This window comes from Kryptolebias marmoratus, linkage group LG1 (assembly GCF_001649575.2).
Source record: "Kryptolebias marmoratus isolate JLee-2015 linkage group LG1, ASM164957v2, whole genome shotgun sequence".
Taxonomy (NCBI): Eukaryota; Metazoa; Chordata; class Actinopteri; order Cyprinodontiformes; family Rivulidae; genus Kryptolebias; species Kryptolebias marmoratus.
Genome location: NC_051430.1, coordinates 10,097,897 through 10,123,775, shown reverse-complemented (window position 1 = coordinate 10,123,775; position 25,879 = coordinate 10,097,897). Strand labels below are relative to the sequence as shown.

The 25,879-nt window shown below is 40.8% G+C and overlaps 1 protein-coding gene across 9 annotated transcripts in view; it reads left to right on the top strand.

Moving 5' to 3' along the window:
- The first annotated feature begins 10,063 nt into the window (after positions 1 to 10,063).
- fbrsl1 (fibrosin-like 1) overlaps positions 10,064 to 25,879 on the top strand; it is a 279,706-nt gene continuing 263,890 nt past the window's right edge. For 7 of the 9 annotated variants that reach the window (XM_037980515.1, XM_025005586.2, XM_017414623.3 and 4 more), the window contains exon 1: positions 10,064 to 11,442. In XM_037980515.1, the coding sequence (XP_037836443.1) occupies positions 11,119 to 11,442 (324 nt within the window). In that variant the 5' untranslated portion in view covers positions 10,064 to 11,118. The remainder of the gene's footprint in view (positions 11,443 to 25,879) is intronic. The other 2 variants (XM_017414626.3, XM_017414625.3) reach the window with 2 other exon arrangements.

The following is a 25,879-nucleotide window of genomic DNA, read 5'->3' as shown; positions in this document are numbered from 1 at the left end:
TCTCCTGGAGATCCCAATGAATTCTGAAGCCTGAAAAGATGAAGCTCATTTCAGTTATTTGTATCTGGGATTGTGTTCTTTCATGATCTCACAACCATAGATGAGAGTTGGAACACAGATTAACACGTAAATGGAGAGGTTTGCCTTTTGGCTCAGCTCCTTGTGCACCATGACAGACTGGAGCAACACACTTATAGAATAGAATAGAATAGAATAGAATAGAATAGAATAGAATAGAATAGAATAGAATAGAATAGAATAGAATAGAATAGAATGATACTTTTATTACTTAATTCATTTCCTCTGGATGACATTAATTTTGCCTTCAGTTCTAATGGAAAGAACTTTAGTGTTATGTTTGATCAGGATATGTCATTTAAACCCCACAGTGAAAATATTGAAGGACCATTTTCCTTCACCTGTGTAATATCACTAAAATTTGAACAATCTTGTCTCAAAATGATGCACAAAAACATTTATGGACATCTAGGTTAGACTGTTGTAATTCTTTATTTTCTTGGTGTCCAAAAAAACTCTTTAAAAAGTCTTTAGCTGATCTGTCTGTCCATCTCCTGCTCCATCCTGCTTTCACTCGTGAACAAGACAACAAGATACTTGAACTCCTTTGCTATTGCACAGATTCATTCCTAACTCAAAGGGAGCATTTTATCTTTTTCCAGTTGAGAACAACGGCCTCAGACTTGGAAAAGCTGACTCTCATCCCAGCTACTTCATACTTGGTTGGCTACAGTGCACGCTGGCTGTCATATCTTGAAAATGCCAACTGAACTACATCATCTGCAAAAGCAGAGACAAGATCCTGAGGTTCCCAAACCAGACACTCTCCTTTCCGTGACTACACCCTGAAATCCTGTCCATAAACATCAACAGGATCAGAGACGGGGGGCAGCCAGGTGGCAGGTGAGAGGGAGGGGAGTGTTTCCTGATTTTCTGTGCCTGTGACAATTTTTCTTTCAGCTAAAAACCATTGTCCTAATTAGTTGTAACATTTACTGATCTCAAGGTACTAAATCATTCCTTTTTTCCTGCCGTGACTGTTCTGATTTCAAACATTATTTCTACTGAGCTGCTCTAAAACCATGTTATTGGTTCAAATCACAACTGAGTTGTCAGAAATAGGATGGAGCTTTTAGTCTTTTAGTTTTTTTGTGTATGTGAGTGTGTGTTGTTTCATTGGTTCCTTGTAGAGTTTTAACAACCTACAATATCTAAAATATTACCCACTGCAGAATGTTGCCAATAGTTATATTTTTGCATTTTTTTAAACACTGGTCAAACAAAAAACACAAACATTTATTAAAATCTGACTTCTCACTGCAGCCATTAAGTGTTTAATCAGCATGTAATACTGCTTGAAATAACTCAGCAGTATTTGTGCATATTGATCAGTTCTGGTTTCAGGCATCATTGATGCAAGCACATTCAGGTATATGCTGTAACTTCCAATGAGATGCTTTTTAAAGTAGTTAACAGACACAACCCCTACAGTTTTTGAGCTTTCAGACTATGTTGAGTGTAACATACTTATTCATGTGATGGAAATGGAATTTAACTAACTTCTCTCAGTAGGTGTATCTGATTTTGGTGTAAAAACAATATTCAAAATTCCCTTGTTCTGTATTTACCATTGACTGTTTAAGTCTTCCTTCAACTCCAAAACTCGAATAATCATGACTTTCAGGCATTTTATCTCCAACCCCCTCTGTTGTGATGCTCTGCCTCTCTCTGTTCGGTATCTCACTTTGTATCACTTCATTATTTATCATACCATGTTGTATGAAGTCATTGCAGCTTTTAATCATGTGTACTTCAGTCCACGAAGAAAAATGTGAGCTCGTCTCCTCATCTCCCTCATTACACAGAACACACACAATCCTGACTGCTGCCTGTTCATGCTGCCTTCTATGTTTACTCTTTCTGTTAACATTGTGCTCATTATTGCATGTAGCTGCAGATCTGTGTTCAAAACAAGCTGGAAGAAGCCCCCCTCTCTCTCTCTCTCTCTTTGTGGCTCTCGCTCACTTACAAACACATCTTTAAAATGAGGTCCCGGGTGGGGAAACTCTCTCGTGTGACATTTTGTCTGCTGAGGAAACATCTTCTGTTGCTAATGTGGCACCGTGTGACCCGGCCCTTGATGTTGAGAAATGTGCTACCTGTGAACAGTTAGGAGCTACATTACTTAACACTCATTACTTCCCTGTAAATCTGAAAAGCCCAGAGTGAGATCCAAGCAGTAGTTCAAAGGAGGGAGAAGATATTTTGTGTACTAAGGAAGGGAAGACTATCTGGGGACTGGAAATGATCATTGCAGGGTGCAGGACTTTGGTTGATTGAGTGCTAACTGCAACGGGAGCATTGTTTGTCCGTGTCTCACAAAATTCCACAAATAAAAGATGCTTCACCTCTCACCCTGTCAGTCTCTGCCATAGCTGAGTTATTTATTAGGTGATGTACTGTCAGACATTCGGAGAAAAGCTGCAGTAGTTACAGTGTCTGGGCTCTCCTTGTGGTACTGCTGATCCAAAGGTCATCATCCATCTAATTACTGGCACACCATGTCGTACTAATTATGCAAATGTTTAATTACTTTGTAAGTTATTATTTTACACAGCTCAGTATATTTTGCTTGAAGAGTCATGTTAACCCTATGGGACTTGCGCTTAAAATTCAGTCAGATTTGTTTAACGGAGATTTCAGTGTTTCACCATTCGGTGCATCCTTAGGGGTTTTAGGAGGATGTGAAACTAGATAATACTGTTGGAAATGACAACAATTACATCTTTTTCAATAATTAGCACTGGTCACATCAGTGAGCTCTTCAAAACCAACCGTGTGTTTGAAACATTAGTAAGTACAACTTGGCACTGAGGGATTTTAAAAACTGAATGAGAGAAGATGTTTTACTGAATGCACCGCTTGGATAAAATAGTTTGCTGCGCATTCTTTAAGATATAAAATGATGAAATGAAATAGGTTCTACAAGTTGTGATTGTAGTTGTCTCAGTGGTTAACTGAAAGGAGATCCTAAATTTATCATTCCACCGGCTGATGGGGATTGATGCAGTGATGTAGGGAAACATTGATTGGCTTTTGGCTCCTTTATGAAAAGCTCTGCTGTTGCAACATCTGCTGAAGTGATTGGGAGCGGCTTTGTTGCTTTAACATTAGAAAAGGCACAATAGACATCAAAGATCAATAAAAACCATTACGGCGTCTTTCTCCAAATGTTGAGCAATGCCTGGAATTACGACAACGAGGCGGCTGTAGGAATTCTGGAGTGAAGGATCTTTTAGGAGAGAGAAAAGAAAAAAAAAACTCTTTTTAATGGTGACATTTAACATGACATTTATCCACATCACTTTCTTTACTCGATTTTATTTCTTTAAAATGACTGTTCGCATTGCTAATTCCACCTTGAATTATGCCTGTAATAAAAGCTCTAGGGCCTGTTCAAGGGTTGCCAATAAATTCGGCTCTTTCACCCACACAGCTCAGGGACCAGCAGGAGCCAGTCCTTTTTGTTTGATTAAACCTTGCTCCACAGTGGTATGAAATATCCAAAGGCTCTTGAATCCACAACATGCTTTGTTATATTATTGACACCTTGCTGCCTTTTCCTTCAGTTTCTGCTCAAATCTTCTGTTGTTCTCTCACTTATTTAGGCCACTGACATCCATCTGACTTCCACTGATGAGATGGAGGAATTTATTATTGCTTGAGGGCTTTGAATATGTTCATCTTAAACATGCACTTCTACTCAAGCTAAGGTTGCTTCTCTTTTCAAATGAAATAAAGACTCGTTTTTAAAGCAAAATCTCTGAAACTAACTTAGTGGTAATTTTAAATAATGGCTGCTTAGATAACGTAAAGGCAAAGATATTAGAAGAGATGAAGGGGGTGGGGGAGGGGAATAATAAAATGACAGGAAGAGAGAGTAGGACAAAATAAGAGGGGAAGAGATGAATGGGGAAGGTAATGATGGCAGGAGAGATGTGTAAGTTTTGTCTCTGGAGGGAGTTGGTAAATTTTTCATACGGTGGTTTGCACGACCCGGCCCCAGCAATCCTATAGCTGGTCACGGCTTCCCTAGAGAGAGCTTGTTGCTTGAAGGCCCCAGGCAGGTTTCTCGTAGAGTCTGCCTGTAAATTGCCACCAAACCAGTGAATTACTATGTGATGTGTCACAGAGGCAGCCCAAAGCCCTATAGGCATAAAAAACACACACTTGTGTTTTCCCTCACAGTAATTTCTCAGTGACAGTCAGGGCAGCAAACGAAAATGTCTCAGTTAAAATGCAACTGCTGAATATTCAAAACAGCTGTGTGTCATGTTTAAATAGAGGTGAAGGTTTATTTGCAGTTTAACAACCAAACAACAATAAGTCGTTTTGAGTCCTTTCTGTTGGGATGTACACGTGTGCAATCTGTCTTTAAGGTAGTACAAATGACTTGTTCTCATTCCTACTGGCGTTGCAACATGCTAACATATAATTAACATACTGACTAAAAAAGTATGGTTAGATTTTTATGATGTGATGGTAAACAATACATTTTACAAGGTTAAGAACTTGATCCAATGGTGAGGCAGCATGATTTTGGGTAACACTTCAGTCTCATAGGAGGGAGCATCTAAGTTAAACCTCAGCTAGAGTCAGTCTGATTGTAGACTTTGTTTATCCTCCCAATGCCAAAATGCATTCTCTAAAGACATACATATTAGGTTTATTTGCTATTGGTTTGAGTTGGAGTGTAAGCATGTTGCCTCACTCTCTGTTGGCCCAGTGATAGCCTGGCAACATGTTCAGGGTGGACCCTGCCTCTAGCCCAGAGTCAAATGGGATACGCTCCAGCCCCACATAACCCTAAGCAGGATAAAGCAGTTTTAGAGGATGGTTGGACTTGATTATGGCTCTGGATGAAAAGCTATGGGATCACAAAGAGAGTATGCACCAGATTTCATGGCAATTTGATGATTTGCTGTTAAAATATGTCACTCATGCAAACATCAGGAACCGTTCTCATGGTGGTGATGTCATGCCAAAAATGATTATTAAATTATATATATATATATATATATATATATATATGCACAAAATGTAGTTTTATTTAACCCAATAAATGCTAAGACATGATATTTTTCATAGTCTACGTTATCTGATCTGGTTGTGGTCCCAGAGGAAGTTAAAGATTGTTAACAGAAGGTACTCTGCATGCACAAAGAGAACTATATCAGATTTTATAACAATTGATCTAACAGTCAATAGGACACTTTACTAAAAATTTAAGGCCTTGCATTCCTATGACTTTACAGGAATACATATCGCTCACCACATTTCATGCCAGAGTTTTAGACTAAGATTATTTTGTATTGAGGAATGAAGAAGTAGTACCTGTTTTGGTCAATGATGTGCTTAGTCAATGAGTATGTGTTGTGAATAATTCTCAGATACAGCCACAATAAATTTTAGCTCAATATCTGTAAAATTGGCTGAATTATATACATTTTCGTGTTGGCTACGGTCAAATTGCTGTGGCAGCATCTTTAATTGGGTTATATCCAAAAGGTAATCAGATGTAGAGCTAGATCAAATGATTGCTTTCTGGAAGTTTTATTAAAACCAGTCCTGAAGTTAATTAGCTATGTTGCGAAAAGACAAACAAGGTTGGCTTCGAGAGTTAATGCTAAAGTTTTAAGCAAAGCTCTTTCACAATGAGAAGTACTTGGAATGTGACCTGCTGATTGTCAGTAAAAAATTACAAATATCTATGTTTTTTAGTTAAATGTTAAACCAATGACTACAAGTCAATAAAGTTTGTCTTTATAATTTGATTACAGTAGCTGCAGTTCAAAACTTGGTTAGCAAAAATTAACAATGAACCCCAAATATGTGAGGCCAACACTTAATAAATTCAAAATGTGTGCAAGCTGGATGTAAGACTCCCTCTACTCCTTCAGTGATCTTTATAGGGCAGGAAGCAATACCAGAAATACTAAAAACTTTTCACTTAGAGGTTCAGGTGTAGCTACTTTCTGCTCTGGCAAGAATCCTCTGTGAAAATGCAAAGTAAAAGTCCTTTCATGCAAATAGTTTGTGCTGCAGAGTAAATTATCTACAGTACAGTACAGTGTGCTGTAGGTGATCAAACCATAGACTGTACAAAGTAAAGTATGCATGAGGATGTTTTAGGAAAGCCATCAAACTGTATGCCTGAGTGTGCTCAAATATAACTGGGTTAGGCTTACAGCTGTGGCTATGACTGTCCAATGCCCTCATGCACTGTTTATATAAGTAGAGGAAGACAGCCTGGAGAACGGTCAGTACCCAGGTGATAGCTTGTCAATTTTTAAAACCAATGGACGGTGTCATTTTCATGTTATTTTAACCGCTGTAACCAACGTTGAATAAACCCCTCTCTGTTTGAGCAGCTTTGCAAGAACTAATTCAGTAAGGAGATTAAAAAAAAAAGAACAGGTATGGAGAGAGCGCCATGAAGCAGAGGAAAGAGATTACCTCTGTTTCTTCCATGCTACTATTTGCTATGAGCCTAATCCATAGCTATAGACTCTGAGCTCCCACATCGCAGTCACTCAAACACTAGTCTCTTTGAAACGCTTAGCCCCGGCCACGCTGGAAGCCGAGCTGAAGGAGGCTGTCATGCTTTTATGATGTATAAGTGGCAGAATTGTTTGTCTTTTGCGTCTGTGGCCTCGATAAGGATTCATTTATTGTCGCCGAGGTCAAGACGTTACTCGCTTAAGGTTATTTTCCGCCGAGATACGGTAGCTCTAAGAGTGTGTGTGCGGCCTAGATTTGGGATTGAGAGGTGAAGGATCTGAAGTGAACAAGAAAAAAAAAAAAACCTCTCCATACATACAGACCATATCCTTTGTAAATGCTTTAGCTCCACAAAAATCAATACCCCCAGATTTCACACTAGAACAGAAGACAGCTGTAAGATGCTCAAATCCCTGCTCTGTTGTAAAGAAAATACATTCTGTTGGTGTTACAAAAAGTTGTGCACATATCAGCCAAGCACTGTAGGACAAGATCTGGAAACAGTCTCTAGAATATTTTTATATTGTGTCAGACTTGTATAGAAAACGAGTACTTTTATGATGATCAGGCCTCAAACTGAAATATAAAATATAATGCTTTACAAAAGAAATTGCTTCTTTTTCCATTTATTTTTTTGTTTTCTGTTATACAGCTTGCCATTTATTCAGAGCAAGTCAAGCAAGAAAGATGGTTTCAAAAAAAACTTCAGTGTGGAAGTATTGACTTCTCAAAGTCAATACCTCTTGCAGCAACTCAGCTACTTGTTCATGTCTCTTAAAGTTTAGACCACTGGGTTTTCTTTTGCGGTCTTTTGACATCCATCTCCTTCAAGCAGTGTTTTTATATATATATATTTAACAGTTAAAGTCATGACACAGACTCTAACTCTGTGCTCGTATGGGCAGACAGTCTGCTGTGGAGTCTCATCTGTCATTCAGAGTTACTTTCACCCCCCCCCCCTTGTTACCTGTCTGAGTCATTTGGTTAGACTTCTGCAGAGCGTACCTCTTGAACAGGTCCATATTGCAGTGAAAATGAAGATGCCTCTTACTGCACACAATAAGTATGTTGCACAAAGGCTTTGCAGCCCCCTTTGTTATGCTCAGCAACTTGTGCAAGATTCTTTTATCGACAATCAGATCCAAGAGTCCCCACCACGGAGCCAGCCTTCTGTATCAGTGTGTTCTGCCTTTTGGTCAGATTCTGTTCCTCCAACAGATGGCTGCAACAAAAACTTCACTCTCCACCAGAGACTTTTTGTACTGTAGATACATCTTCTATCAGTCTGTGGTGTTGAGAAAGTAGAGGGTCCTAAGCTTCTTCAAGAAGTCTGCACCTTATTGTTTAATGGAAAGCTGTAGTGCCATGTTCTTCAGCTCTTCTGAGAATTAATTTAACACTGCTTAGTAAAACATTTCCTTTTTGGATATTTGTTCATAACCAAACCCTAATATAAATTTCATCAAAAAAGTCACTCCTGTCTTGTTTGAAGAGCTCCCTCGTCTTTAATGTACGACTTGCTTGATGGTGCTGCAGAGGTTAGCTCTCCACTAACCTTTGACCTATTTGAATGTGGTTGAACTGTAGCAAATTTGAAAAACCACATTCAGTGTGAAAGCAACCATGATGCCAAAACAGTTTTTCTTGTTGTTTTTCATGCCCACTCCTGCACCCTTACCATGCTCTACATGTCAGTGGCACTTTCTGACAAAAAAAAACTAGGTACCGCATCCTGGGCCCCACTCTGGCATAACTCTCCCAGACCACATCTAAATGCAGCTGTGCACTAGATTACGCTACGCTAGAACAATTCTACTAGGTCAGGTATCAAAGGCAGGTTATGCCCATAATCTTGTCACGGTCACAGTTGTAGCCTAGGCATGAGGCCAACCTGACCGGTCCTGCTTCAAATTCTCAAGAACCCATTCCACACCAGTGTGTGCAGGTATCATGACTACCTTGCCATTATACTATGCCTTACACTGACCTACCTGCTTCAGAAGTTCCGTGCATTCTGAAAACTCCCCACAACCTACCACACATAACGGGGAGCCCAGTGCATTCTTAATACACACCTAAAGACCTCGCCAAGACTCTGCAACCACCATCCAAGTTCTGGTTGAGTTTTTAGCAAGTCTTCATCCAGTGTGAAGGCGCAGGATTTGGACACTGGGCGCTTTCACAACAGGTGCATTAAGATCATGTGACACACAGGTTTTATGTAGGTCCCTTCCATAGAATCGAAGAAATTCAAATCTATTTAAATGAAATGCTGTAATGCATTGCAATAGAATTTTAAAAAGTAAAAACTGGGTGAAAGCCTTTAGAGGAGGCTCTAAACGTGACTGTGTGGTTTTGCTGTAAACCGCTCAAGGCGTCAAATGATTGAATTAGATTACTGTAGCTTGATTGTGTTCGAAAAGGTGTAGCAACTTTGCGCACAGATAAGCAAAGCATCATGCAAAAACTAGCCAGGCATTTGCAAAAGAGGCACTACTTCTTTGACTTTTATTAGGAATGAAGTTGCATTGATCATTAAGTTCCTTCTGAAAGTCTGAATAAAGTGGAACCTGTAAATGTTTCTCTCCGACAAATCTATAATGTATAAGAAGAAATGTATTTTCACTTATTATGCCCTACATTTTGGTCAAGTTCAGTGACTTTAGTATTTAATCTAAGGTTGCCGTTGCCACGCTTTTAGATAAAACTTCCCAAACTGATATAACTTACAACTATATAAGCTTTGCACAAGTGTTCATTACAGTGAAAGTGAAGTAATAAGCACAGTAGGGCAGTGAAACCTAAAGTGGAAATAACCGTTACACAATGCAGTCATTATATAATGTCATTACCCTAATTCCTGATTGAATGCAGATGCATTAGGTCCCGCTTTCCTTTGCACATGCAGGATTCCCTGGAAATCCCAGTGGAACCCCAGGCTTCAGAACTATGCATGAATTCAGGCTTTAATAAAAAAAAAATTATAATAACTGCTGAATGCAGCATGACAACACCCTCGATTTCAAATATTTACTGTGCGTTCATGAAATATTGACCTTTGCGTGACAATAAAATGTAGCTTTACACACTTTGTGTTCTCTGATGGGGAATTTAGGGAGTATAGTGGTTGATGATCGGAGCCAGCAGGATGGAGCAGCTGTCAGAATCTGACTGATGTATCTGTGTGGGTGTGTGTGTGTGTGTGTGAGTGTGTGTGCCCTGCATTTTCCACAAGTGACAGCCTGTTATTGGGAAACACATGATGTGGTATAGCTATGGGCTCTGACAGACAGACACTAAAATAGTGGAATGTGTGACAAAATATACCCCAACAGTATGAAAGGATGATTTTCCCCCTTTTTCTTTTTTCTTTTCTTTTCTTTTTTTTTTCTTTACACCAGCTTCCTTCCTTTGGTAAATTGTAGGCCAGAGGTGGCGGAAATACGTCAGTTATGTGGGTTCTCTGAAGCTTGAGTGCGTCTCTTAATTTCGGATGAAGGGAATGAGGATGAGGAGGAGGAGGGGGGAAGAGAGAAGATTTTAATCACTCCTGTCGCTTTAAGGGCACTTATCAAAGCCTTATTATGCGAATTGAAAATACCATGAGCCACTGAGCGACTGAGCAGCCAGGGGACGGACTGGAGTGGATTTTATAGGAAACTCTACATTATCTGAGCTGGAAAAGAGCGCCTCGTCGCCCCGTGGAGTTGGATTTCACACTGGATGCTTGGCTTATTCGGACGGTTCGGGTCATTTCGGAAATATTGCGCATTAAAGTAGCTCTAGGACTTCCTTTTTTTAGCCCTGAAGCGAGGAGAGGAATAGGAGTTAAAACTCAACGCGGGGTTCTTCACTCATCCCGACAGCCTTACATCGAGCTTCGGTTTCGGACGGATAGTAGACCCGGAGCTGTGTTTTCGTGTGTGTGTGTGTGTGTGTGTGTGTGTGTGTGTGTGTGTGGATCTGACAGCCTTGGATCATGGCTTGTTGGGGTGGCGGAAAAGAACAACGGCCAGCAGCGACATGATTTCCCTGCGCTGTTTGTTTGCGTACCTATGCTGCTGCGAGGTGTAGGCTTTTCCCCATCGCCGCTCGCGTTCCCGTGCACCAAAAGTTGCGAGGCGAGCGTAAATGTGTGGATTTCCCCACAGTTTGGCCGTTCCGCACCTGCTTTAACGGACACCGCGTCGACACGGTGCGGATTCGTGACGGAACCGCGCGTGGACTCGCGCCGTGCCGCGCCGCGCCGCGCCGCTCCCCGCCGCCTCTCCGGGATACTTGAACATTTCGCTCATCGCACCGAAGATCGGGGAGGTTTATACTCAAGGTCACTGAGTGTTTAAAGGCTATATTTGTTCGCGCGCACGCGCACGCCGCTGCCCTTCGCGTTCTAGCGCAGCCTGCACGCCACAGTCCAGTGTGTGTTAGTTGTTATTACACGGTGCGGGGAGCGTGTAGGCGTGCACGTCCTGTGGAGTTACATTTTTTATTTTATTATTTTTTTCCCCCTCCCACCCCTTTTCCTTGAATTGACACTGCATGTTTTCCAACAACATGGATGGCAAACTGAAGCAGCAGGGTCGGAGGTGCCGGTCCAAGCGGGAGAGAGTGCGGAGGCTGCGGGAGCCGGGGAGCAGAGAAGCCCGCAGCCCCGACCCCAACTCCTCCTGCTCCGACAGGGAGGGACACGGTCCCGGGAGAGACGCCGCCTCCCTGGCCGCTAAAAAGGCGCCGCGCCCCGCCGCAGCCACCACCAGAGCCCCCCGTCCCCCTCGGAGGAAGAGACGGGAGTCCAGCTCGCAGGAGGAGGATATCATTGATGGATTTGCTATTGCCAGTTTCACCAGCCTGGACCGCCTGGAGGTAAGACCTGGATCCTTATTAGTCTCTATTTTTGTGCTCCATGAGGCTAGCAACGTGAGGACTGGTCTAATTTGCCACCAGTTCTGTTAAAAGGATGCCAATTAGACTCCACAGTCCTCTGGTTATAAAGAAGAGTTGGAGCAGTGACTGACACCTGTGCAGCCCAGTCACTGTGTGTTATCATCCTGCTGCTTTTCCTGGCTTGTGTTGTCATATGAGTGCTTAGAAGCTACTGCATCACTCTGCTTGGATTACCTAATGTTACAAGTGTTGGCGACTGAGAAGTTAATTATAAGCAACCTATGGTTTGCTGAGAAAAACAAACAGGATGTGTGTCACTTGTGGCTGCTGTTTCATATTCACTAGATGAGCCATCAGCTTACTCCTCTGCCTTTTGATAAACTGCCGACTGCAGGGTTCATCTGTTACAGGCTGATACACTGTGTGCTGATAAGTCTGTTCCTGTCATCACTCTGTTGGATGTCAAAGGATGATTTCAGGCTAAAAGGAGGTACACCCCCCTCCCTTCTCTTGTGACATCCTTCTTTATTTATCTCCTTTATCTCATTATGACAAGTCAAACATACACGCTGTTTGGTATTCTCGCAGAAGTGACGACTTTCTGCTGCTTTCATTGGTACAAATCACTGCTTTTAACCGAGCCAATGGATCGTCGGCACATTTTAGGTGACACTTTAATCTGGAAGCCCATGGATCACTCTACAGTTGATATGACAGCTCAGTCACAAGCTCCCATTTATGCTTACTAGCGATGGTGCAGTCATGGCTGACATTGTGCTTAGTCACTGGATTTGTCGAATTCAGACTAGCTCAACCAGCTGTCCACTCTCACTGAAGGATTCAGTGTTTTTTTTTTTTAAAGCTGAGAAGCAGTTCTTTAACAAGTTCCAAATGGTCTGGGTCAGCAGTGGGTTGATATTGCTCAGGCCTTCGCGGTGTGAGCAGGAGAGGACTAATCATCGTTTGAGGAACCGTTTGTTGCCGAAATTCACAAGGAGTTTCTTAGGATTAGTGGATTAGTGCCACAGTTAGTCGACGGGATTTCTCCGCGTTGATAAATTGGTGGCATGCTTTCAAAAATGCAAGATGTGTTCCCGGTTTCTTCCTCTGTGATGGCATATTTGTGAATATATCTGCCCTTTGTGCTACATTGACATCTGCTGAGTGTGAAACACTTTGATTGCTTCTGACAAAATACCAGCCACCTCACTTTCATGCCCTAATGACTTGTTGCGGTGTTCTTCTGTGCGCTCCTGTGCAGTTATTTTAGTTCACAAGTTGCCCATAAGTTGTGTACACAGTTGCAGTCGAGGTTAGGTTTCTTCATCATAATAAAAGTGGTGTCTCTTTCTCCTGGAAGGGGAGCTGAAGCTGGATAATTATCCAATTTCTGTTTCACACATTTACCAGCAATAATAGTTTTCTTAGTCAAGTGCTGAACCCACGATGAGTGAACACAAAGAATAACAGTGCACTCTATTCTACATAGAAGCTTATGTTTCAAGGCTAAGCAAATGAGGCATGATATGGCTCTATGTGAAATGATACTTTCATGCCAGCTACTTGCTGGTAATTGGTCTGATTTGCATGCAAATGGAGTGTGCTTATTAAAGGATGCTGCTGGATGTGGTGAAATTAAAAGAAGGGGACGTGCACACACAGTTTGTGCCGTGTTGTCCTTTGATTTCACACGGTAGATGAAGTAAGCGCCTTGACTCTGCTTTCACGTTTTGTTTACTCACTTTACTGTATATGACAATAATCCCATTTGTTTCCAGCTAATAAGCCGCACCGCCGTGCACGAAACGCCCTTTTAAAAGTGCGAGCCCTCTGGAAAGCAACACATCATTGAGCGTGACTCATGCGCTCACCTACTCACTGTGTGCTTGAGTGGAACTCATGACCTACACTACCTGTGCTAATTACTCATCAATTATGAGGAGGACGCAGCAGTCAGGGAACAATGCTGACCTATTGCATCATGCTCCAGTAAGCCAGCACAGCCTCAGAGGAGCTGCTGTATGGTCTTCTTAACCTATTTGAAGTGACTGATGTCCAATATCTGAGTTTACAACAGGGCATGCAGTCAAGCTGCTTTCATCCCTGGAACATACCAATGTTTACACACATTTATTATTATTATTTCTATTAATCTCTCTTTAATCTGTTCTCTAAAGCACTTCACGGTAAACATATTTCATTAAAATACATGTCAACTCTGGGTGCTGTCGTTGACTTTGCAATATCTGCAAGTTTTGCACAACTGCGTGTTTATGAACTGAGATTATAAGATTATAATTCCTCAAAGCGCTTTGGCTCAGAGCGCCCTCACTTCGTTGGCGGTGTTGATATTCCAGCTCTGCAGTGACAGGATCGAACTCCCATGATGAAGACTTAGGCTGTTCGGTGGTCTCGCCTGCTCCCCATAACCGGTTTGATCACAGCCGAAAGCAATTTGCAGCCATGGCTGCATTTGATTACGTCGTGTTTATTTGCTTTGATTCCTCTGGTTTCTCGTAGGAAAGCTGCTTACTTACCTGAGCAAATCTACTGTACAAACCCAGCTGCGGTGCTTTGTCACAGGCACTTTATAACGATTAGAACAACAAAAAAAAAGAGTCTCGGAATGATTCAACGATGATTCAGTCGGCTGCTGTGGGCTTTTGGAGGAGCAGAGAGTAGGGTTCGGATGGCATGTAAGTAATATCTTCTTTTTGAAGTGGAATTTAGAAAATGGTTTGCTATCTGTGCAGTCAGGTGGCTCAGTAAAACGTGAGCAATTCTGAGCGTATATCAGAATGAGCCACATTCGGAAGTTGTTTTGGTTCCTGGAAGGCCAATTTCCTGGACATTTCCTGGACAGTTTGTCACCTCACAGCACTGCAGTAAAACAATTACCGGCTGCAACTTCAAGCCTGCAAAACTCTCCCTGTGGGTATCAAACAAGAGAGCGGAAAATAAAATGACACAATTATCCATCTGTCACAGGATTAATAGGATGTTTTATTTGCACCATTCTGTGAGACTTCAGAGTAGCAAATCCCCACTTGTTAATCCACAATCCTTCTGTTCATCTGCTTTAACATAAATTTACAGATTTGTTTGGGGTTTTCACTCCGCAGCGCAAGCTTCTAAATTCACTCTAATGGGGATTTAAGTTGCTTTAGCAACATTACAACCGTGTCAAGGGCAGGAGGCCGATAGGTCAGAATTTCTTGCAGAAAATGAGCTCATGTGTCAAAATTGTGGAGGGGGATCTGCAGTCTGTTTTTGTATTTATCAAGGGACATTTTGCTTCTCTTCCCCGGCTGTGTTTTCCTACAGTTTTACACACTAATCATCATCTGCTGTTGGCCGCTGAAGCAGCTCTGCTGTGCAGTATGGGGAAATGAAGTGCCTTGCCCGAGGGGAGCTTGAAAGTGGTTGTTTGGGAAGCTGTGCGTCGGTGCTCCACTCTCTCACTCTGTATGTTGGTACATGGATCTGAGCCAGCAGCTTTCCAGATACAAAGATGTTTTCTTAGATTTCATCAGGTGCTTTGAAGTCCTCATGGGAGCAGCAGCGAAGACGGATTTCCACTTAAAATATTGACTTTATGGTTAGCACTCAGATAGCACCACTTGTTAGCTATTATCTATCATTAGTGCGGCTCAAAAGGAGACAGTTCAACTAAGAACATTACTTTCTACAGATAAAGGACAGGCATACCACCCTGGCTGCACCTTTGCTCAATTGTGCTGACACCCTTTGAGCTTCAGGTGATGATTTGTTGAAATAATGGGTTAGACTAAAAATAGTCTAAAAGTCCTATAATTTCCCGCCTTTTTCCTCATGGTCAGCATAGTGTTTCTGCTCTGTAGATTTCCACTTGAGGACCAGAGTGCAAACTGATCCTGACACTTGCAGCAGTCTTTGCTGTGGTAAGATGTCTTGCCTCCATGGTGAGGCAGCAGATTTGTTGCAAGGGTTGCAGCTATTTTGCTTGGTGTTTTCACGCTCCCCCGACAGAGATAGGAGTGTGCATCATATGCCGGCGCTGACAAACAACTCCAGCTTTAATTAACAAGGCAGGCCGGCTGCCCATTGGCTGACACATTCCTCAGAGAGAGCTTTCTTAATGCTAGTGGGACGTCCCCGGGCCTTGGCTCTCTCTCTAACTGTCACACGCTGTAGGCAACAGCGTGGGTGATAAATGCACGGTCACATTCACAATCCTTCCCTTTCTTTGCACGCACACACACACACACGTCTGTTCTTCTGTCCAAACCATCGACCAGTGACCTAAATATATCCACTCAAGAAAGGGTCTTGTGTGTTGTGGAAGGGTGATGATGTGGCTCTGGAAGGACAACTATCACTTACAGCGAAACCTCACTTGTGTCATATGTGGAAATTTTCTCTGTCACAAAATAAACACTAGGAAGGGGTGGGGGTGGGGGGTGGTTTCATGATAGCTGTTTGTGTAACACATTCAGAATGAAATAGGAAATGAAAGATATAATTACTTTTAATTCAACAAAACAGCAAATTAAACCAGTGATTTTTTAACAATTTTTCTGTTAAAGAAAATAATTGAAAGGAATAATAGATAATCAGTTGCTTGTTAGGTAATATGTAATAGCTAAAATAAATAAAGTTTAGTAAGAGATTACATTTTGGGGGGTGGTAGGTGGTGTCAGTTTATGTATTATAGGTACTAGTAGATACTGATGACTATGTTTTGACAGTTAAGTCATTTTTGTTGATATTTTTTTCCAGAAAACTTTGTCAGCTCATATAAAGTCAGAGTTCATTTTCTAAAGGTACCTGGGAGGAAGCAGAAATGAAAAAGTGTTATAATTATTTGGATCTTAATATCTGAAGGTCTCCTTTGCAGTTGAGTGGTATTGTTACAGTTAAATGGTTGTCATTCAAATATAACAGTGGTATTGCTTTGAGTATAATTCTTAATACCTTTGCTGATAATTTTAAAAGAAGACTAAATGTTTGAAGAGAAGAGTGCACTTCCTGTACACTCTTCTTCTGCTGCCGTTCCTGCAGAGTAGTGGTATTATTTCTTTGTAGTGATGTCGCTGCGTTACCAATATGCAACTTGTTCATTGATAAAATTACTTAAGTGTCTTTAATGTCAGAGCTCTTACGAATTACACCACCAGAATCTGTCAAAGCACCTCACTGCTTTTAATTCAATCTCAACCTGATAGGGCAGTGACCTTCAGAGGCAGAAAAGCCAGATGCAGAGCTGGCTAGAACCCATAAAATGTTGACACTGAGCAGTCTGTTAGACTTAAAAGAACTGGTGCAGGTGAGATGGTGGAACAAACAGTGGAAGAACAAGCAGAACCAGAGTGGACTTGATCTGTTTTACAGGTGGCTCCTAGTTATGTTTGAGACAAACACCCTCACAAGATTTTTGCCATTCCTCAGGTGTTTCTCAACATATAAAAGGTGCCAGAAAAGGCAGTGATAAACACAGCAAGCTATCAAGTAATACTGAGTAAGATTTGAGTAAAAGTGTTTACAAAAGAAAAAAAAAAAGCTTTTGTGTGACATAGTTGATATTCTTCCCGGGAACACACAATTTATTTTTAGCTTGTTTACAAGACAACTTTTTATCCCTCAGCGAAGATGACTGTAGTGAAAGCCAAAGACTTTCTGAGCGCACACTCGATGCCAGCTTGCTGTTCTTGACAGTTGCTGAATCAGTGGTACAAACGCTTCCAAGTCATTAAAAAACCTTCTACAATGATCTAGGATTAATAGCTGTGTTTGTGTTTTCTTAATTCTTGAAGGTTGAGAAAGAGTTGGATTACTGCCGGCTTTCCCTGCTGAGGTTGCTCTTAAGCACTGTCAGTTGTCTGTTTTGAAGTATCACTCTACAGACTGAATGCAGCAGCTCTTTGAAAGAATAATAGTCAGAAAAAGGAGCCCTTTTTTCCCCTGGCACTTGAGAGGAATAACAGAGACGTGGATCCACTACAACATATCTGACACATATTAAGTGGCACATAAAAGCACGTGGGTAGATTGTTGTAGGCACATATATCCATTTCCTGCCCATCGTCCTGAGCCGTCTTCTGTCTTCCTGTCTCAGTGTTTATATTGTGGTGAATGACAGGATGTTATTATGCTGTGATTAAGATGCTGTCTCTGAGCCTGCGATGGATTAGGGGCCGCACTGTTCGAAGGTTTGCCTCGTAATTATATGCAGCTGATTCAACCCCCCCCAATCACCTTTCACAAACCCTTTCCAGTTTCTCGCCTTCTTGATTTATGCATGTTTTTAAACAATGCTAACAAGACCCGTTTCATTTGAATAGAGGCAAAAAGACAAATTGATTTGGATATAAACGCGGAGTGATCATATTTGTCAGTTAGCTGAGGTATTTTCCAGCCCCGTGAGTTTTGTTGATATAAAAGTACTTGGCCACAGACTCTCCGAATGAATGACGAGCAGACGAGGGCTGTGAAGGATTTACCATAAAAATAATGAAACGTAAATAGAGAGGGCAGCCTTTAAGTGGCTCATTAAGTAATGGCTGTTTTCCCTTTCAGCCGTGTCCTTCGCTGACAGAGAGCAAAGCGAGAGCTCCGAGAGCCTGGCTTGCCTCAGCATTCACATCTCTTGAATCCCTTTTTGACATTTTGTTTGCGTGCGAGTGCAGGTCATTTTTTCCAGCCTTGGAGACTCATTCAGCTCAAAGGTCTGCTGACTGTTCTTACAGAGATGTGTGCTTATGGGGAAAAGTGCTTATAGTGTTTTCAGCAGGGCTCTCCTGCAAACTGAGGTGATTGCTTAATATAAAAAGATGAAAAAATAAAAGTAATTTGGTAAACAGGTCTGAGCCAGGAAGGCCATTGTTAAAACAAAATCAGGCCAATGTGTCTGCTTCTGCTCGCCTCCAAGAAAGCATTGCTGAGGCTGGCAGCAGGCTTCTCAGTTTGAGATTTTATAACATCATCATTGTCAAGTTTTTCTAATGGCAAAACGACTTGTCAGTCTGGAAATCAGCAGATGTGTGAATGGTTTTTGCTCATAGCAGGGAAAGAGATTTTATAATATTAACTTTTTTGATGTCATCGTTGTGTAGCAGATATGCTTGTTTGTGGCTTCTGATAGTGATCAACATGAACATTAATAAATTAATTTATTGATAAATCAGTAAGATGTGATTAAAGCCGGAGCAGAGCAGTAATAAACAGGTGTCTCATATTATGGAAGAACATAATTAAAAAATAAATAAAGGCTGGTTTATTAGGTTGTCTCAATTACAGATGGCATTCTTCAGAAATCTGGGCAGCTGATGGCTGTTTTATGAAGACAGTTTGCTTGTTTGTTTGGCCCATGAATACAACAGTTTAATATTCATACACATTTAAATATTCTAGATCAAAAGAAAAAGGAAAAGAAATCCAGTAACGATTATAATAGGGTGTGTTATAGTTGATAGTAGGATTTCTTTGGAGCTCAAAACCAATCACTTAGAATCACTTAGATCCTAATTGATTAAAAAACCAACAGTTTTGTGGTATTGCATCTTTCTATTCATCCCACATTCTTTGGTTAGGACTCACAGACTGTAATAGAGTGTAAACATGTTTAATTAGTGAAGAATAATAGTAATGATTTAAATTATTATACTCTTCTGTGTTCATTTAGAGTCTGCCTATTGCAGAAAGTGCAACAATACATGGCATATTGTCCAGTGTTACTACACTGCGCTATCCACTGGTATCTGTATATTTTAATTGGCTTATAGCATACTTGGACTTGGCCAGTACCAGTTGTTTAGAAAAAAAGCAGAAATTGGACTAATTAATCAATTATCAGTATGACTTAAGTCGATTTCTCTTTTTAAACCTTTGCACTTAAAAACAAAACAAAGCCAAATGTGACAGATTAGGTACCAAACTTGTTCTGCAAAGAATGAGGATTTCAGCTCTGAAATGTTGGTGGTATCTCTGCCAAAATGGATGATTGTGTATATCACCTTGATGGTGAATTGACCATACAAACAGTAGTATTAGACTAATCATATTAACCCACCTCTGCAGTACTTAGCTGAATTGCAATGTGACTGCACACAGATCACATATAACACTGACACGATGAGTTACCATCCAATTAATGGAAAGCAGCAAGTGACTGAAAGCGGCTTAAGTTACCTTGGGTTCTTAGTTTGTAATCAGTAACTTAAGCCCTCTTCATATGGAGGTAGTCCTATAAAACCACAAAGGTAGACACCACTGTGCTCTAGTGGGTTTATTATGACACCATGCTGTTGTTATTTCAAGGATTAAGTACTTTAAAATTATGTAAATTTTGTGAACAGCAAATTAGGACACGGCAGGAAGTTGAAAATCTCTCCAACTTGGACAAAAATGCAGCCTTTAATTACAGTACATTCAAGCATCTAGCTTAGATCACACAATTTTAAGGCTTTTATATTTCCAAGGGAGGATTCAGCAACATGGCAATGTTGGCACGAATCTGAAGCACTCAAAAACAGCATGCAGTTTGTTAATCAACCTCCAGTCCATGTGGTCATGTTTTTGAAGGAGGGCCTCGATTTCAAAGGCATGACTCACACAGTCGTGACATTGCACAGTCTTTCTGCATGTTTTCTTAATAGATCGCTCTTGGTGTGAAAGTAATTAGCGTTAACAGTTGTCGACATGCTCCTCTGCTACCATCACTCGCTATCAATCCCAGCTCGGAGGGGAATAGTCTTTTTAGACCAAGGGATGCCTACAACAGTTGCTCAGCACCCTGTCTGAAATATTACACAGGCTGTAATTTATTACTGCTCATTGTTTGTTGGTATGTTGATTGTGTGTGTGTGGAGGCGAAGCCAAATAAGGATTGTTGCTTCAGTGTTTTTGGATGATAGCTTTGGCAGCCGTACAACAAGCCAAGATAATAGCGCTCAGATAAGAGGCTGGTTATGCAATGTAGAATTTCTTTAGTTCCCACTGCCACCTCTGCTTCGATCACTGTCTGCATGAGATTTTCCTGACAACTCTGGGCTGAGCTGCCATGCTTAGTTTTCCTGTCACAATGAAGGAACACAGTCGCCCATCCTCCACACTTTGCTGGTGGAGTGTGAATCAGTGCTTCGCAGGTGGAGTCTCTGAGGAGGAGTTAGTCACTGCTTACATACTGAATGAGAAGGAGCTTGATGCTTGTCACTGTAGCTGGATGAGTTTTCTGTCTTCTGTGGTCACTGGGATCCACTTGTAATTCACTCACTGTGAATTAGTTTTTCTTTGATCCAGTATTCCATCAATTTAATGTTTTTCTTAAATGTGCTCTATTGTTTTCATTTGACAAACTCAAACATTTTATTTGCAAGTGACATCACATTCTCAGTAACAATCAAGAAATGAACTTCTTCGAGCTTCCTCTCCATAGTCATTGTTTCGGTTCTGCTCAGCACCTGCAGCATCTTCTTTTTAACTTGCTGGGATTTGTGCTATTATTTCAGGGATTACTTGAGCTTTGGAGAACTCAGTCAGCTGTTTCTGCATGTTAGCTAATCTCCTGCTGGGAAAACAATAATTCAAGTGTATTACAACATACAACATTCCTATTTATGTATTGAATTAATCATGAATGGCTAAGCTAATTAATATTTTCTATCAGTACTATGGAGTGCTACATTGTGCCAAATTAATGACAAAGCCTGCAGTTTTTGTAAGAATGTAGTTGGAAATTAGGAAATTATTGCAGGAGGTTAGAAAGGTAAAATTTACACTTGTTATTCCTGCAGTGTGAAGCAATTATCAGGTGGTACACTTACACTGATCATCAAGTTTAAAATGTTAGGTTTTTGATCCTCTAATTAGCGGTGGATTTTTGTTAAAAGTGTGAAGAGTTGGCTTACAAATTTGGTAAGGGCTGCCTTTAGAACCTTTATAACTGTACAGAATGTATTAACTTTTTTGAAAGAACTCCAGCTTCCCACTGAGCAGCTTGTAGGATGGTGAGTGACTGAAGTCATGTCTTAGAAAATGACTAATGTGAGTTAGAAGATGATTCATGCTGACAACATTTGGCTGCAAAAATTCAGGCTTGTAGTTGTGATAGTAATGTGGGGACTAACTAAGGAGCTAAGTTTATATTATTATGGCTGACATACAATGTAATTTGGGACAGTTTGCACAAACACTTTGGAGGGAGAGACAACTGTGCACCAATTATAATTTTTTGTACAGGTAGTAAAAAACCTTAGTTAGTACACTGTGGGTGTAAAATTCAACTCCCAATGCCTTCTAACGATGAAAGTGTCATGTAGATGTTGATGAAAAAACATGTTTTATTCAAACTATAAAAATCTCATCTAAAAAACGTCTAAGTCATGAATACAAGTTCACAGGCTATAAGCGGCGCACCCACCGTAATGAAAGATGAGGTGATTTTGAACAGCTGGAGACAATTCACAGTTTTTATCACATTTGCTGTAATTTATCTTCTCTTTGTTTTAGCACTGACAGTACTGTAACTATTTGTAGCTGTGATAACTATATTTATTGGGCCTGTTAGCTCCTGTTTCAGAGAAGGTGCTTCTGTAGAATCAATAGGGACTCTCAAGTGACATAAGGAGATGTGATTGTTCCAGCCATAAATGTTCTTTGATTACCTAAGTAAGTTGAAGTTTAAATTGCAATAGCATTACTAGAGTAGAAACTACTTAACTGTCAAAGTTGTCTGCTTTGACATGTATTTTTTTAAATTGTGTGCGTCACAAAACTACCGATTGGTCATATTAGTTTTGGCTCCTGTAATTCCATTTACGACTGTTTGTAAGCCTCTTTCAAACTCTGCTTTAAAAATGAAACCAAAGACCCTCAACATGAAGATCCTTGATGTTGTTAAACTTCACATGCACAAGTGACATGGTTGCGTGGGCCGTCGGGTGAATATTGTGTTCCCCGGGTGTTGCGAAAGCACACACATTGGTCCTTATAACTGCTCCATACTGAAAGTCCTTATAACCCTCAGAGTTCTTAGAGGTGTAAAATTGGATAAGGTATGTTAATGAGAGTTTGGTAAACTTTAAATTTAGGTGCCTGCTTTGCTATAGATTCAGAAATCATCTATGTATGTTTTTTTATGCTTCTGTGGAAGTCATCTTCTCTATTAAACAGACTCAACTTGGTGCCAGCTCAGAGATTCACTTTATAAATCCTTTGAATGTCTATAAAAGTGAGTGTAGAAGCTGTGTGCTCAGCAGTGCGGAAAGGGAGAATGTGTTTGAAATAAAATGGGATATATAATAAGGCAAGTGTAACATGGCCAAAGCTGTAAAATCTGCGAGGACAAGTTAAGCTCTGTCACCCAGAGCGATCTGGCTAGCAGATCTGCCACAAAGAGCTATAGTCAGAAATTGTTGATTCTCTCCATGCAGAAAGCTCATACATCCACTTTCTTTTTTCCCCTTTTAATCCGCAGGTTGTTTACCCATAGATCAAAAGCAATAAAAGGCATCTGGTCCTCTTTTGCAAACAGGCCACACAGCTCATTTCAGAGGGGCCACTTTGTCAGTGCATCGGAAACGAGGACACACACCTTAGAACCAGCAGGGCTTTACCCAAGGCGTGGAATGAGATCAAAACTACACACATACACACACTCGCAGACACAAACACACACTCCGAGCTGGAGCACAAGGCCAGTTGTCGAGTCAATAAAGAAAACAGGCACTGTGTGAGAGGGAGAGAACATAAACAGAACTCTGCCAAGCTTCTATTTGCATTCCACATCTCTCGGCTGCGTAGCTCAGCATCAACTTCAGCCCCATGTAGTTTAAATACCAACCTATTCATAGACACACTTACAATGTAATTTTGCTGATATGGCTTATTACTTAACATGCCATTTGAAGTTGTAATGCTGTATGTGTGATCATTGTGTGACCAATTAAAGTAACACTTTGAAGATTTTAAACAGACTTTATCGCAGCAGAATTTACATTTAATTTACAAAGTTTAAATCTTGCTAATAGTAGTCTATAATTCAACACAGACATTTTTTTACAGCCTCAAGAGTAATGACGCCTTAGATACTAGGAATACAACACAAAATTTACTCTTGGGCGTTTCACATTTTGCTGTTTTAATCATTTTGGCCATCCAGTACAATTTTTCTCTGTTTTTAAGTAGAGCTGTTTGTGAACTTATTATGAAGGCAGGGAAATGTTGGCTTTTCAGCTCATGTCTACAATTACAGCACTGAAAGCGTTTTTAGTTTTCTGAATAAAGACAGACCACTTCAAATAATTTGCAGTATATTTGTCAGTATTCAACTGAAAGCTCTGGATAAAGAGCACATTAGTTTTGCAGCTGCAAATGCTGGACTGTACAGTGTAACAATACCTCCGTATTAGGTTAGTAGACATCAATCTGTCAAATGTTGAGACGAGTGGTTTGAAAATCCTCACTGGTCTATGATAAATCATTCATATATATATATATATATATATATATATATATATATATACATTTTGTGGATCTCATTAATCTTATACTGTAGATTTGAAAGAACTTGGTACATGTTTACTTTTGACATTACCCCGGTTATCAGCCTCAAAAAAGATTTTAGGTTCCACAAAAGCCACAATGAAAAAAGGTGCTTTTGGACTGCAGGATACCTAAAACCAATAGAAGTTTGTTTTTGCACTGTTGGTACTACTTAGCTCTTAGCTCAATAGAGACTACTCAGCGATGTAAAGAAATGTGGTCCATGATTGGCCTATACGTAAATGTATGTTGATTGGTCAAGTTAATTGAATTCTCTTCCAGCACCCGCACTATTAAACTGCATTTGCACTGCCGAAGTAGAAGCCACTTAACTATTGCCTTTGTGCAGCACAAGGTAGATTGTCATGTAAGTTTTGGCTACTGCTTTCAATGTTGGAAGCACCCTTTTGAAGTCCACTTTAAAAATTAAACAACTCACAGCTCCAACTATAAAGTCATCTATTGTTGTTGTAAATCAAGTACAGAAGTGACATGGTCAAGTGTTGAGCAATCACAGTGTTCTCCTGGTGGTGCGACAGCAAACACACAGGTCCTTGTAATGGCTCCATAGTGGGATTAACTTTGTAACCCACAGAGAACTATTTGGTCCAAAACACCTTCTGTTTGCACAGGCTAGTGCCCCTAATGATGAGTAAACCATAATGAGCTCTTCAGGAAAAAAAAAAAGATCTTACCAGCATGGGTTTTTAACAACTAGAACTAAAACCAAAAACAGGAATTGTACAACTTTATTTTAAGGCTAAACCACAAATTGCTTTAGATTTTCACTTTCGTAATTTCTCAGCAGGCAGGAAGCACTGTTAGTCTATATTCAGCTGTGCAGGCGTTGGGCATCCATGGGTTCCCCCAACACAGAGTCAAATGACAACTCTTCCCAGAGACTTGATCAGCTCATTAATGAGGCACATTGCAGGATTGAATACCTTCCTTTGCCTTCATTTGGTCTTCCCCCATGGCTTGCCATCAGATCTTCAAGTGGGCCTTTGGTGTGAAAGAAATAGTGAGAGCAGACGCACAGAGAGAAACACAGTAAAGAAGGTGGAGCGTTATAAAGCAACGGTGTAGCAGAGAGAGTTCAGGGTATCGTATTCCAGCTTCCTGCCTAATTGTTTCCTGGCAGCAGAAGTAAGCTTGTTCGCAGAGCATAAATCCTTCTATTTTCATTTATCTGCTCCAGGTGTTGATGAAACAATTCCCCTGCTGGATAATCATATTTTCCTTTCCCACTTGCCAAGGCAGTGAAAGAGAGATGAAGGCTGCCCCCTCCCCTCTTACCCATCTCCACACACACAGCTATCCCACTAATCACACAAACCGCTCCATGTCTTGGTTGGTGTGTGCGCTCGCTAGTGGGTCTCCATTGCTTTTCAATTTGCACAATAATACAAGAGGTGGAAAACGGTTACACTCCACACTGAACAGCTACAGGCCACGCCATCGCGAGTGTATAAATTTGCATGAGTAAGCTGGTGCCACGCAGAGAGTGCAAAATTTTGTCAGCTAAACATTTAATCAGTAAATAACTCAATCAGTGGGGAAATATGCAGGCCAGCTTGTCAGCCATTGTTCTGGATGGTTAAGAAATCACTTCATTGCACAATAAAATTATCAGATGTTGTCAGTTGATGCTGCCGTATCGTCTTGGGAGCCTGCAGCATTGCCTGTATGATTTCTGAAGCCTGTAAATGTAGCTGAAGGTCAAGTAACTCTGGAAGTCTCTCCAAGCTCTTTCAGCTGCAGGCAGGAATGTTAATACCAGGAGAACAGAGTCTGTGCTGTCATCACACATTTATTTGTGTTAAAAGGCCGTCCTCTTGTGTAGAGTCAAAAAGTAATTGTGCTTTATTATTCCAGTTACAAAGCTCCTAATCAAGTA